A 14,810-nucleotide genomic window follows, 5' to 3' on the forward strand; every position below is an offset into this window, starting at 1 on the left:
ATCATTAGTTCTTCCTTTTATAAATTTTACTTAAAACTGTCCCTAGAAATCTAAATATGCTTGCAGTCCATTTTTTTTATTTAATTTCCAATCTTTTTTTGCAACTTTTACTTCAGCTTAAAAGTGTAGTTGTGAAATATAACAATTTTTAAATGATTTCAAACAAATTTTCATCAACAGATTTTTAAGACTTTTTCAAGTGTTAATTACCTATACAACACACAAATACTTTGTTAGTTTTTTATTGTAATAGCTCAAGTTTAATCTTAGCTGATTGATGGGGTGGTTCTCCCTGTAAACATAACATCCCTCTGAAGCTGTTTGGAAGATCATTTATTTCTGTTTCTGCAAGCAACAAGTTCTCTAACAACTTTTTTTAAGTATTATCTTTGCGTGCTTGGGTTTGCTTTGGTTTAATTTTGAGTTTGCCATTGTCATCAATTAGTTCCAGTAGCATTTAGCTCCACCAAACTAGAAACTCAGATTATGGTTGTTGAATGTATGATTTAAGCAGCTTCTCAAACTTGCAAATAACTAAAACTTTCTAAGCCTCACAAACTAGGAGAAGAAATCTTAGACTGGCAGGATTTTCCATTGTGCCTAGAGGAGAGCTGAGGGGGGAGGGACTTTGATTCCTGTTTTGGAAAATCTGTTCCCTGTTAAAAAACCTTGTTCCATAAATTCTTGGAGAGATTTTTCTGTCATAGTAGTGTTGTATGAGATGGGGCAAATACTGAGGTTTTTGAGTGAATTGTAAGGTTGGAGGTTTTTTTTTCTGTTAAAATATTAAATGTCTTGCAACTTGATGAGTGAGCTATCACCTTATTGCCTGCTTGCTTGTGACTGTCAGTTTGGATAGCAGACAAGGCTGGAAAGAGGAAATACGTCTGTCTTTCCCCTCTCTTTGATTTGAAGTAGCTGAAGAAGGAATATTTTGTGATGTATTGCACGTGGTTTCATGTACTTGGACTGAAAGAAAAGCACTGAGAAATTTTTGGTGATATGCTTTAAAGCACTTCCCTAGATAGAGAGAGGAAAATTACAGTGCTGAATTTTGCAGATACTTGGGTTGTATTTTTAGTATTTTCCAGCATGTAGTGCATGGAATAGGCAGCTTAATGTGAACTGTCATCAGGGCAAGGAGAAGGAGAGTTATTGCAGTCACCTGACTGTGCAAGCAAGTTTGTTCCGTTTGACTTCTGTTCTTTAGAGACTTTTTCTTAATCACTCCTTCCAGTCACATTTGCTGGTTCTGTGTGTCTGCACAGTTTCTGACCTTTTCAGCAGCATTTCAAACTGCAGGTGATGGTTTCTGCCAGTGAGTAACTTGACTACTTTCCCCCCACTGCAGATTGTCCCATGTGGTGTCAGGTGGTGAGCTGCTACCTCCTGCACGTGGACTTTGTGTTAGTTGTGTGTTTATTAAATGTCTTCACCAGTGTCCTTGTGCTGTCCAGCATACTCCTTTATAGTTCCACCTGCCTTGATGTCTCCAAATAGCCGGCAAGCATTGTCAAACGTCTTCATGTGAATGACTGCTTCATCTCACTTCACCAATTTGGTTTCTTGTTGTATCAGTCTTTGTAATATGTCTTACACTTACAGTTCTTTGAAGCAGAGTCCTTCATACTTTAGTGCTTATTCAGTAATTAGCAGAGGGAGAGCCTGGTTTGATATTACAGCAAACAAATGACATGTGGTCAACTGTGCATTATCTTATTTACATATAGATAAACTTTGGTGTGGGTTGTGCAGCAGTGGCTCTGCACAGAGTCCATTCAGGTCTGTGAGGAGTTACTGGCAGCAGCATAAACCTGAACTGTAGTGCTGCTTCCAGAGGGGTGTGGGCTGGGAGCGGCCTTGGAGCACTGCAGGGGAACCAGAGACCTGAGCTGGTGGCGTGTGGAGCCAGCTGGAATTCTTTGGCATTCATTCCCATGTGCTCCAGGTTCTAGGTGAGATTGTGAGTGAGGCCTTGTTCTAAAAATTGTTACTGTGTAGTTGTGGAATTTTGTCCTAAAGTTAAAACTTGTTTTAGGCATTCTAGGAGAGTTTTGCATGACATCCAGGTGGTGGGAACCAGAAAACCTGGCTAAAAAGGCTTGCATATAGGCTTTTAAGCCTTTTGCATTTCCAGCAAATTTCTTGATAATTTCTTATTCATTTCCTTGCATTATTCATGGTGTCAAGAAAATAGAAATGTGGGTTAGTGTTAGTTCTAACTAATCTAAGTTCTTATCTGTGGGTTTAGAATGCTGTTTACCTTTTTTTAAATGTGATTTAAAATTGGTGGTTTTAAAAATATGACGCTGCTGTATCGCACAGAGGAGCTGCATTTAGCTTTCTGAACTACCTTGACTTGGTACCATGACATTAAACTCAGGGTGAAGAAGGCCCTTGTGTGTCTTTGTGATGAGTTATGTGAAAGCTTTTTTCTCTTCAGTGTAAAGATGAAGAGAAAAGCAAAGTGGATAAATAGTGAAGGAAAGCCTGTAGTTGGGTAGATGATATCAGGGAATGCTGTATTTTGTCTGAAGATGAATAATCTGGAATTTAGACATCTAATCAGAGATTTTGCTCATAAAATCACCGTCTGATTTTTTTTAGATGATAATTCAAATGTGGGTTGTTTCTGTTCACAATTTCTGCTTTTGCCTGCCTTACATATTGTGTCTGTTCATGTATCGATAGCGATAGCGGCACTTACATGTAACTGCTCTTAAATATTTAGCTTCTTAAATGAAAAAGTTGAAGTATTTGGATTTAAATCCATTGAAGCACAGATGTATCAATAGCAGTCTTTGAAGCCTGATTTATTTTTTAAATTTTGTTTACTGTCATTAAAGGTATAAAGTCTTTGATGTTATTTTAGACTGTCTTTTAATTTCTTTGGAGGACTATGCTAGCCAGCACTTAATGAGATATTAATGTCCAAAGCTAGGCTGCAACTCTTAGTGAATTAGAAGTGATGCTTACTGAGGTAAAAGTAGTCCCTAGTTGTGTTTTTTTTAGAGTTGGCTGGGTTTTCCAGCTTTTAGGCAATTTTAGAAATCTACAGGTAGTTTAAATGCATGTTGCCCAAAGAGAACATCCTTAGAAAACAGCTGAAATCATTGATAACAGCAATTTCTTTAAATGTCCGTTCACCTGCTGTGGGCAGATAAGGAGAAGACACATATACTTCCCTGTAGCAAGGGAGGAACTAAAAAATACACTAAAAGAGGTTAGTTTTACTGTTCCCTGGCTCTCCTTGAAGTTATGCAGAGTTTAAAAGCACAGAAAAGTTCAAGGTGGATTTTGAAGCAGACTGACACTTAAAACCTTGGAGTTTTTCACTGTTGTTTTATGCTGGGGATACAGAGAAGTTGTGTGTCATGTCAGCACCTTTCTTTGCAAAAGCTAGTTATTTGTAGTGGAATGAGTAGTCTGAAAACTCCAGGATTTTTGTTCGTTTGGGGGTTTTTTTTGAGCTGTTCAATTAATTGCATGAGAACTAAGTAGTTTCATCTTTGGTTGTAGCACCCACTTTGAGAAGATCAGACTGTGTTGGTATTACCTAGTTTCTTCTTGCCTGCTCAGGAGGGGAAAGAAGAAAGCAAAACTGAAAGGCCAACATTTAGTTCAAATGGTACTGGGTCGTGAGGGAGAAGAATTCATAATGCTGAAAACTTCTGAGCAGAATTACTGGGAGAATTTCAGTTTTTCCATGTAGTGTTACTGAAAACAAAATCCTTGAGAAATTAATATTCTGTGTGGCAAATGAGTCTTCCATATTCTGGAGGAAACAAAATGAAAGTAAATGCTCTGAAGAAGAGGATTGTCACTTGTCAGTTGTTGGAGGTGGGAGGAATGTTTGTGATACCAGCTCTAGAGTAACACAAAATAAAACTGTTTCCTGCAAATTGTGTTAGAGTCACTTCTGGGATTTCCTCAGCCCCACTTTTAATAGATGTGGTGTCCATGTGTATGTACATACAAATGAAATAATTTTCTTCATATAAATGATACTATGTATAAATGAGTTCTATTCCTTAGAGTTCTATTCCTTATGGGATTCCTTAGAGTCACATTAAGATAGTGTTAAAACCCTGTAATTTGTCAAACAGAAATTTAAAGTCTGGGGTTTTTTAACTTTTCAGACATTTGTGTACGGGAGATGTTCTGTTTCAGATTCTTTGATAATAAACAGAAAAGTGAAGATAGTTGAGATTTCTAAAGAAAACACATCAGCAAAAAGAATATTGATTAAAATGTAGAAAATTAATTTATGGAAATTTTACTTGATTCGAGGCCTATGGATTCCAGAGTTCCAGTTCTTGTTAACACATTTAAGACAAGCTTGTTGACTCTATCAGAATGAAAGCTATGTTTCATTAATCATTACAAAATACAGCAAGATAAATTGTCCCTAGTTCCTGCTTGTGTGTAGATATCTTTTAGAGTTTATACAGAGTTTTCATCTTCAGAAAAGGCAAAGTTTTAAGCCTTTTTTTAATAGTATATTGCCTAGAAAGCATTCAAGGTTTTTTTTTTAAGCTTTTTAATTTACTAAATAAAGTTTTTGAATGAGAGCAAATGATGAAGTAATGAAAGCTGATGTCTCAGAACAGCAGCACATCAAATTAATGTCACGCTTCTGTATAGAAGTAGCTGGATTGTTATTACTCACTGACGGAGCCTTTCTGTGTAGAACATGATAATAATGGTTAGAAATTTGACTCTTAAATTCCTCTAAACTTCTATTACACCACTTGTAGCACTTGCTACTGCTACCAGAAAGGGGATGCTGACTAACCAGCTTAACAAGAAGTAGATATTTAAAATAAGGAAAAAAAGAGTTTAGGCATATGCATATAAGTAATCATCACCAATTAAATTAAGCATGTTTAGACAGAAACTGCAACTCCTATTTCATTTCACAGCTTTGTTTTCATATTTCTGAATATATTTAGTGTCTTCCTTTTTTGTTTCTGATATACTTATGAAGGATCATTGGAGTGAGAGTTGCAGAATTATGTGTGCAGCAAAGGAGGGTGAAGAGTCTCACCAAACTGCATGGAATTTGTACCTAAACTATTTCATATTGATAATTATACCTGTATGAAAAAAAAATTCTTGTGTGAAAAATAGTTCTTCAGTTGGATTTCTGAGCAGTAAGGGACCAGTCAGCCCCTTCTGAAGAATTACTTTCTCTTGTAGCTCATTTAAATAATCTAAAAGGTGTATGGGAAATATTATTTTAATCACTTGTTCTAATTAAATTTTTTAAAATAATTTCCTGTTTACAGAAGCTGTCACTGGACAAGTTTTTATGGGCTTTTTCTTCCATTTTTTAAAATTATGTTACATTTTATCACATTTCTGGATTTTTATTTTGCAAACTTCCATTACCCTCCCTGCTGTGCTGTACGTTTCTTAGAAACTCTTCTGAATGGATAACTAAGTACACAGTTAAAAAACTGAAAACTGAGAAACCTGCTAAGGTTATTTAGTCTAAACTATATGCCCTGTTAATGTAGGAATATATCACTTCAGCTTTTCAAATGGTGCAAACAGTGTAACTGTTAGCAATGGTTATGAAATCTGGTTTCAGTACAAACACATTAATTTTTGTGAGCCTAGTAGCTCTGCCAGTATTTGGCTGTACAGATTAAAATCCTGAGCTTCAGGACTTTTGACAGTACTTTAGAAAAACTTGTACAAACAGTTCTGCCAGTCTTAGGGCAAAGCTTGAACTGGTTGGGTGGGAAAGAGAATCATGAAAGCCTGTGCAAAGAAGAGGCAAATTTCTTATGTGATGGAAGAGTTCATTTTTAGGGGGAGCAAGTGCAATTTCTTAGAATCCTTAGCTGGCTTTGAATGAACCATTGTGTAGTTCTGAAACAGGGGGCAAGATGTCCATAATTTTCATCTGCTTTTCTTTGTGGATAGTGATGATATAATAATAATTTCTCAGTATCATCTGTTGGCAGAAGACTATGCGAAGTGAAGACTCTTTACTAAATAAATCAGTATTTTCCAAACTTGATGGTGACTTGTGAGATACTATCCAGCATACTTTGATATATATATATAACACATATATGCATTTTATACATGCTGTTGATAAAAACCTACAGAATTCATTTCTCCTCTGTGCAGGCTTCGAGGTTTTTGATATTCCTGTTGGAAACAAACAGACAAAGAATGTGAGTTGGCTTTTTCAGCAGGCTGGACTCTGCTTTGCCTGAGGGTATTCCCCTGCCCCTTTAATGTGCTGCAGAAACTCCGCCTCAAGATCTGCTCTTTTCTGTCTTTGTCAGCGTTGTCAGTGCTGCTAGGATTGCCTCTCAAACTACAATACAAAGCTCACAAGGAAAAAAGCACAAGAGCCTTAAGATCCAGAGTGATTGCTGAGCCAAGCCCACTAAACGGAGAAGTTTGATCTTGTTAGAATATTTGGATGTACTAGGAGTCATAGAGTGCAGAAGTGTCGTACTGCTCAGTCTGAGAATGACTTAAGAAGCCAAAAATACCGCAGTTGAAGGATAATTCACTTCCTTGCAGAAGTTTTGGTTGGTTTTAGAGCACTCTATTTTAACACAGTGAAAATTAAGTGCTCACTGGAGGAAGATGCACTGTTGAGATTGTAGCCATATAAATATATGTTAGAACTTAACATTGGTTGCCTGAGTGCCTTACACCTTCTTTGTTTGGACTGCTCAAGGAGCCTGGACATTTTGGAGTATTTTGTGAAATTTTCGGTTGTGTTACTCTTCTGTGTGGCCCTCAGCAAACCTTGCCTCTTATCAAAACACAGCACCTGTTGACTTTAAATTACTTGGGAGCAGCAACTTTCATTAACCAGTTTGGTAGTAAGTGAACCTCTGGTTCTCTGATGCTTCCAGGAGTTATGAGAAGATGCATCTACTCAAAAGCAGCTTTAATCAAACAAATGTCTTGTTTTCTTTTAATGTTACAGAAAATCGTTGGTGCTTAGGGGACAGAACAGTACATTTGTGCTTCTCGTAGTTTCCTGTTCAGCTACTCAACAGCTTTTGTTGTCTGGGTGCACTGTGGGTTGGCCTCTTAATCAAAGTAAGGATGTTTTATGTCATTTTGGCAAAAACATTATAGAGTAGAAATCTCATAACAGGTTTGACGATGTGCAGTTTAGGCTGCTGGTATAGTTATTCTTTCTTGTCCTTTGTTATGAATCTGTTCTAGATTTCTGTCTAATGTTTGTATCAAAAATACTATTTTTATTTCATAATTTCAAGTTGGCCACCTATCTAAAAGGTTTTTGTTGAGCTGTCTTTTTGGGAGCTTTCTAAATGTCACGTGTCTGACTTGGCTTTACAATACAGTGTTCAGCTTCATGGAGGATTGGCAGAATTGCTTGCTATGTATTGGGTATCCAAAGTAGTTTAAGTTGATCATAATGTTAAGTCTCTGCCATAAGCATATATATTGCATAAGATAAATGCTACAGAAGAACTACCCCTGTAGAAAGCTGCTGGAAAGGTATTTTGCATTGAAGACATTCAGTAAAACTAAGAAAAAAGCAGAAGCATTTGCAGTGTAAACAGCTTCCCTTTCTTTCCAGTCCCAGTGCTGTAATACCAAGTGTTCTGTGTTGAATTTCTGGCCTAGGATGCAACTTCAGCTGCAAAATATTTCTTCTTTGTCACAGTGGTAAGGGTATTCACCTGAGAGGGGAAGGATGGCATTTGGCGTTTCTTAATGCAGAAAAAGTGGTTTTCTTACTTTCTGGTCATCTGCTTTAACCACTTTTGAGCTATAGAATAAAGTCATATTTTTCTCTTTGATACTGTATTTTTTGTTACTATTTTCCACAGGCTTTTTTTCAAAGAAGGGGCTGTTCTTTGCTTTTGCAAGAAAATGGTTACAAGCTTATTTCTGGCAAGATTCAGGGTTATTTGAGAGAGTAGCTGTCCCAAGATCTGGATGTCTGGATTTCAGAAATGGAAATTACTGGAAGCAGTGTTTCTTGTGGTAGTCCTAGATGATTTCCTGTCAAGAGTCTGCCTCCTTAAGTCTGCCCGGAGTTATGGAGGGCAGAGTTTCACCTTTCTGGTTGAGTTACCATGTAGGCAGCACTGAGCAGATGCTCCTGTCCCACCTCACTCCACATCAGCTTCTCCTTGTTGCTCTTGTCAAATCTAATGTCCTCTTCCCTGTGATGTTTTAGTCTAGTGGTCTCTTCTCTGGATGATCTGGTGAAATTCTCATGCATGGAAAAGGAGTGAAAAAACCTTCTGAATCAGTTACCTCGATGGTTACCAAGTTCATTTAGGGGAAGTGCTGAAAATTCTTGGGTGAAGGGTGGCAGGACTGTCGTCTACAAGGTCTCAACAGAGTAAAGGAACGGGTTTTGTGTCAGCCTCTAGATTTATGAAAAAGTATTTAAATTTCAGTGAGAGAGAGGAAGTGTAAACTTTAGAAAGAAAGAGTCTACTAAGACATAATTTTGTTTTTAAACAGAAATTTTGTGTTAAAATCTCATTGCTAATGCTGCAATGAGAAATGGACTGAAATGTGCTGGTATGTTGTATCTAGAGCCTGTTGAAGAAGATGAGAATTTTCTGTTGGTGTGTTAAGGGAGAAGAAATCATGAATGCTTATGCCATTCTACTTAGCTGCAGTATGTGAGGAACTCTTTTACCTAAAGAACAGCTCAGTGTGTAATATCTGTTTGTGCTAATTTGGGGGCCCTGTGGAATGGTCTGCTGTGTTCTGGAAGTTTGAAGCCATTGTCCAACCGTGGGCAGGGACACCTTCTGTTAGACCAGGTTGCTGAGATCCCTGTCCAGCCTGGCCTTGAGCAGTTCCAGGGATGAGGCATTGATGTAATCAAACAGAACCAGAAAAAAAACCTTGTAAATGTTGAGAAGTATGTTCCCCAGGCCTCTTTTGGACTTATGAATTATTCTGTCTAACAGGGTATGAATAAAAATAGAAAAAGGGGGTGGGTTAATGTTGTGAATTTGTGTTTTAAAAAGTATTAAAATGTTTATTTCTGGAACCTATGAGTTAAGTTAATGCTGGTATTGAGTTAGAGAAAATAAAACTCCTTAGTAATACAGGTAATCCCAACCAAAGTTTCTCCTTTGGGGAAAGGGCATGTCTTTATACATAGGAGATCCAGCTGGGTGGCATTCTGGATGTTTTCTTCTGCTGCTGTAATGATAGGGCTGGGTTAGTGTTGAAGAAAGGCATGGAGATACTGGTGCTGCCTGTGCTTTCTCCAGTTTGTAAACGATCTGTGAAACAGAAATTTGTGCTATGGGGCAAGATCTTGTGGGCTGTTGTTTCTGGTGGAAAAAAGGACTGTATTTTTTTCTTGCTGCTGGTTAGCAATAGATAACGCTAACTTAAATTTTAGTTTTTTAGGAAGGAGGCCAGTGAGCAAAATTAATGCTCATTGTGCTAAAATATATTTACAGTTTCATAAAACTTCAGTTTCTTATAATGCTCTTGGGACAGCTTAGAGGAAAAAAGGAGTTAGCTGTGCTCTTACCCTGATTCTTGGATTGTCTTTTCTCAGAGATGGGGAAGGAGGGGTGGTCATGGTTTTGGACTTCCCTGAATTGGGAAAAATAAGCATTTCTTATTAGATCTTGTAACACCAGAAAAACACAAACAAATAAAACCACCACCACTGAAAGTTAAAACCAACAAAAAAACTCAAACAACAAACCCCAAACAATCCACCCAAAAACCACTACAACCAAAAAAATTATGCCTCTTTCAAGCTTGGTTGTTATCTAACAGGGATTTGGGTAGTGTTTATGGTAAATATAATTTGGGGAGCTTTACCTGCATATTTGTTTAGAGATCATTAGATCAAAACTACATATTGAGACAGAAGTACCTAAATTGATATTGGTTTGTCATTGAAACTGAAGTGCATGACCTCAGCACGAAAAGTGGCCCAGCTAGGTAAGATAATCAGCTCTCTCAGCAATCTAGAAGAAGTTATGTTTTCAGAAACTGTAGTATTCAAATTCAGAAGTGTTCAAGGTTTGATTTTCTAATTTTTCTTTTGAAGTAATTGCTCTTGTACTGCTATATTTTCTGTGTGCATGCACAAATATTTGATTATCCCTTAGAGCTAATAAAAGTTTTGCATTAAATATGAATCTGTTTTTTAAAACACTAATTTGAAGAAAAATTTTAGCTTTTTTAAGGCTATGTTAAAATCTGCTTTCAGTTTTTAAAAAACTAAAATCAACCTAATTAAGTGTCAGCATTACTGAAATAAACTCAGTGTGCTGATGTGCCTACCCCATAATTCAGTCTGAAACTAAATTTGCTCTTCAGTATCTCAATGAAATTGTTGGAAAGTTATTTCAGACTCCATCTTAACTAAAATATTGTTCTTCTTGAGGGAATATTTGAGCTATTAAATTTCTTTGTTAAAAGCAGAGAGACAGTCTCAGAAGTTAATGGCTTAGAATGATTGAGGCAATAACAATAGTTTGAGAGTAAATTTTTGAGAATGGAGTATCTATTGGCCACTTTTCCAATCCTAAGAAAGAGTTGTTTGTGCCAGAATGTTGAAAGCACCAGATTGTTTCTTTGCCTAGTATTTGAGCATCTATTGAAAAGTGTTAGGTATGTGTTATCAGCTGTGTGGAATAGCATCAGTTTGGTTTATTGGCTGGTGTAAACAGATGGATTTACTGGTGAAAGTAACTCCTCAAGAGAGTGGTGTAGGGAGGGAAATTCATTTTACTTTGAACTTGAATAACTTTGCCTGCTGGATGTCACTATTGGGGGAGAAGAGAAGGGAAAGAAATAACTCTGAATTTCCTTATTTTATTTGTTTTTCTAAACTTATCCTGGCTTTGAAAATTCCTTATGGAAACCATTTTCTCAGAAAAGAATGAGCCCAGTGCATTGTGTCTGTGCCATGGAAAAAGGAGGTGGTTTGTTGCAGCAGCAACTCTTACTTTAGTAAAAATCCTTTCGTATTTACAACAATTAAAAAAAAAAAAAAAAAGGCAAACACCAACCTGTGGTGAAGGAAAAATGTGATTTCCTGGAAGAAAACATGAGGAATTGTGATAATGCACTCAGTTACTAGATTTTAAAAGCGACACATTTCTAGTAGGTTTTGTGACCTGCCATGTGAGCTTTTCTTTGTTTGCTGCCAGGTGTATTCAGTAACAGTGTGCAACAGTTCCTCTCCTTTCTAAAGGATTTTATATGGCCAGATCTTTAATTTCACCTCTTTCTTTCACATTCATTGCAAAGGTGCTATTGGCTACCGTTCCTATAGTGAGCAATATCTGTACAGATATGTGGAGATTAAATTGTTTAAGTCTCTTGGAATTTCTTGCATGTTATTATATTAGCAGGGTACATTAAATTGGTCACTAACTGTATCTGGTAATGAAATCCAGACTTATGTAGAGACTGAATGGGGAATCACATTTTTTGTGTGCTTTCAATATGCAGAAATCTTCAGGAATACTGGAAACTCTTAACTTTTGTAAAGATATTTGACTAATGGATTTTTCTTTTGGTTTTTCCTCTGCAGGTTCGATCTGTGGATGAGATGAATCATGAGTTTCAAGCTCTTGCCCTAGAATCTCGGGGAATGGGAGAGGTAATTACTGAGGGCTGAAAATCCAGTTAGTGGTTTGGAATTGTTGGTACAGTTTAAGAAGTCTAAATAATACAACGTGAAGCAAAGAGCTTGTCTTAAGAACAAGTTAATCGTTTCTGTCTTAGGTGAAGGGAAACTAATTACATTAAAAGAATGTTGGGATTGTTATTGACTGGTTCTGCTGTTCTATGTCATTCTTCTTAGATGAGTGATAGTTCTAGGGAACTGAAAGACTGAAAGGGTTAGTTTTTGTAAGAGTGTACAATTCTATGAAAGGAGGCATGTTTTCAGTCTCACTATATCTAAGCTAGTGGAACTTGCTACTCCTGAGAAGCCAGGGAAACTGGGATTTGGAAAATAGATTTGGCTCCAGAAAAATGAACTGGCATACCCAGCAGAAATGTGTGGTAATTTACTATTTTTTCACTGGTAATTACTTCTTGAAAGATTTTAACTAGGCTGAAGAGTGCTGTTATGTAATTTAGCTGGAGGGAAGAAGGAATATTTCTTTTGACTGATTTGATTTGTTTGGGTTTTTTTAAGTCAGTGTACTTTAAGTTTGGGGTAAGGAATTTCAGAACATGCAGGATGACTTGGCTCCTTCAAGAGCAGTTCTCTGAACTGTTTAGAAGGTAATTGACAAGTATTAGAATTATTTGCCCTGACAGGAACCTGGTAAAGAAACTCATGTTGAACTAAGATTTCAAGTGTGGATCCTTTAGTCTTGCTGGGTATTTACCTAATTCAATTGATGGTTGAACCAGTGACAATACCGCAGCCTAACTTTCTTAAAATGATGGTAGGAGTCTTTATGGAAGCCATAATTACTGATGAAAAATAAATGCTGTGCTCTAGTTGCTAAGTGTTTCTGAGCTGACACATGGGCATTCCTGCTTGATTTTCGTTATTTTAATGAAGCATTCAAGCTATCACTTGGCTTTTCAGCAATTTTTGCTTCATCCAGAGTTGTCTTTGCACCATCCCCCATTTGAAAAAAATAATAGATGGAGCCCTGTTCTTTAGAAAGCTGAGTAGCCACACTGCTCCCCTCCCAGTTCTTAAAGCTCCTTTTGAAAAGTAAAAGTGTTAGTGAAGTATCTGTGATAGTACCAACAGTGTGATAGAGTGGATGGGTGAAATTCATGGTGGTATTTGGTCTTTTGACACCCACAAAGTACTGTAAAAAAATTGAAAGCTGTAAAAAGTGAGAGTGAAGGATGGCACAAATACCTGGGAATTAATTACAATATATATGACTGTTCATGCCAGTCTTTATTTTAGGTTATCTCAGATGGAGGGAGGTATTTCTGCATGATTAGGATTCTGTTGGTTTGTTTTCATGGCATTCAGTGGATCTATAAAGATGTTTAAAAAAACTGCACACAAAGAGTCAGAGTTTTGGTACAGTACTGCAGCATCAGAAATTGATACTAAATTGTGACCCTGCACTCACCAGGTTATTTTGTCTTTTGTTTCAATGGTGTCTTCCAGGTATCTTGAGGTAATACAGGTTCACATAGCTAGGTTGACTTACTCAGTAATTTTCTTGATGTATTGCACAACAGTAAAGTAGCTCTGGGATACATTCCATGGCTGTTTTATTCTTCCTTTTGATTATAGCCTTCTAGAATATTAAAGGAAACGTCCTTATAAAGTAAGCTGGAATTGGTGGAGGCTCCTACATGCTCTCCTCTATATGCTTTGAAAGGTGTCAGAGAGAGGTCAAGTCAAGTGAACTGTTTCTAGCTATTGGGAAATTATGTTCCTTGTTTTCTCTGTCTGCCAGGATTTTTCTCTGAACTGAAATTAATTTTTTTTTCATAATTCTAATCCTTACTGATACTTTTCTTCGCAACTGGGTATCGATACCTAGCTGTTAAATCTGTTGCAGACATCTTTCTCTAAATGTGTTTCACAATTTTAGCTTGGGTAAATTGTTACATTTATTATTCACAGATGATGCTTCTGGCTCCAGCTCCCAAAATCTATGGTGACCTGTAAGGTCACTTCATATTCTGAAGAAATAAGAACACATGGTGTTGTTTCTCTCTGGGCATCTGTTTGCTGTATCAGGGCAAGCCAGAATGGTCTGCAGGACTTTTGTGTGGCTGTAGTGGGTCACACTAAACTTAGTGCCAAACAGCACAGAAAACTAAATCTTCTTTTGATAATGTCTGTTGGTTTAACTTACAGGATCAAAGCACACAGAGTTCATTTAAGGAACAAAGTATTCATTTCCAGTGTCAAAACTTCTTTTAGAGAAGTTCAGCTGAGATGTTCTTTGAGCTCTGTAGGAATTGATAAAGATCTTAAAGATAATTTTAAAAAATAATTTTAAGATCATTCGAGAGTCAGTAATGGACACTGTGCAGTTTCATGTCAGAGAGCTGGTTAAGAGACAGCGTTAGCATAACTGCTTGTTATTATTTGTGTGTAGTAAAGGGCTTTGTTGGGCTTTGTCTGGCAAGCACCTAACAGGGATCAGTGCTGGTACTGAAAAGGACACATTTAGTGTACTTTTGGGAGAGTAGTAGTAGTAACAAATACTACAACCTACTCCATTATTTTTACTTATAATTGGATGTATCTTTGTAAAGTTTGTGTTTTATTACACTAAATGCAGGAAATGTTGAGGAAAACACGTGCTAGCAGAGTAAAGCACAATGATTTTAACTATCTGTATTGATTTGAGATGACTTCTAGATGAAGTCTTTTTTGGTAGAACTAATCAAACACATTGTTTTTCCTGTCTGTTTCATTTTTCTGAAAAGTACTTATTTTATTTGACTTCCACAATTAAAAGAATTGACAACTGATAGGGTTGTTTATTTGACAATTCAAGAGCTAATACCTTCACTTAAAAAGAGCATTGTGCATGTCATACCCATCTGTCAAAATAAATAATAAATGTAAATCAGTGGCTCTCAGGGAGTCGCAGTATTGTTAACTTTGTAAAATTGCGTTTATTTAAATATTTGAGGGACTTTGTTGTATAGAAAGTTTGTGAAAATCATTTCAGTAAATCTGTTTAATCTTCATAGTTTAAATTTAGCCTCTCAGTATGGATCATGCATTATGTTTTGTGTTAAAGATACTTTATATTCTTTGTCTACCAAACTACGACTGAAAGCAGTTGAATTTGTCTGTTTGAAATTTGAGCGTAAGTAGTTTAAAAAAAAAAGGCAAACCTCAAAAA

General features: G+C 36.7%; 1 protein-coding gene across 9 annotated transcripts in view; it reads left to right on the forward strand.

The window, feature by feature from the left end:
• Window positions 1–14,810, forward strand: part of PUM2 (pumilio RNA binding family member 2) — a 68,825-nt gene that overhangs the window by 10,853 nt on the left and 43,162 nt on the right. For all 9 annotated transcript variants that reach the window (XM_058019486.1, XM_058019490.1, XM_058019493.1 and 6 more), the window contains exon 2: window positions 11,546–11,614. In XM_058019486.1, coding sequence (XP_057875469.1) covers window positions 11,564–11,614 — 51 coding nt within the window. In that variant the 5' untranslated portion in view covers window positions 11,546–11,563. The remainder of the gene's footprint in view (window positions 1–11,545; window positions 11,615–14,810) is intronic.

The sequence above is a fragment of the Melospiza georgiana genome, chromosome 3 (genome assembly GCF_028018845.1).
Source record: "Melospiza georgiana isolate bMelGeo1 chromosome 3, bMelGeo1.pri, whole genome shotgun sequence".
NCBI classification, from domain to species: Eukaryota; Metazoa; Chordata; class Aves; order Passeriformes; family Passerellidae; genus Melospiza; species Melospiza georgiana.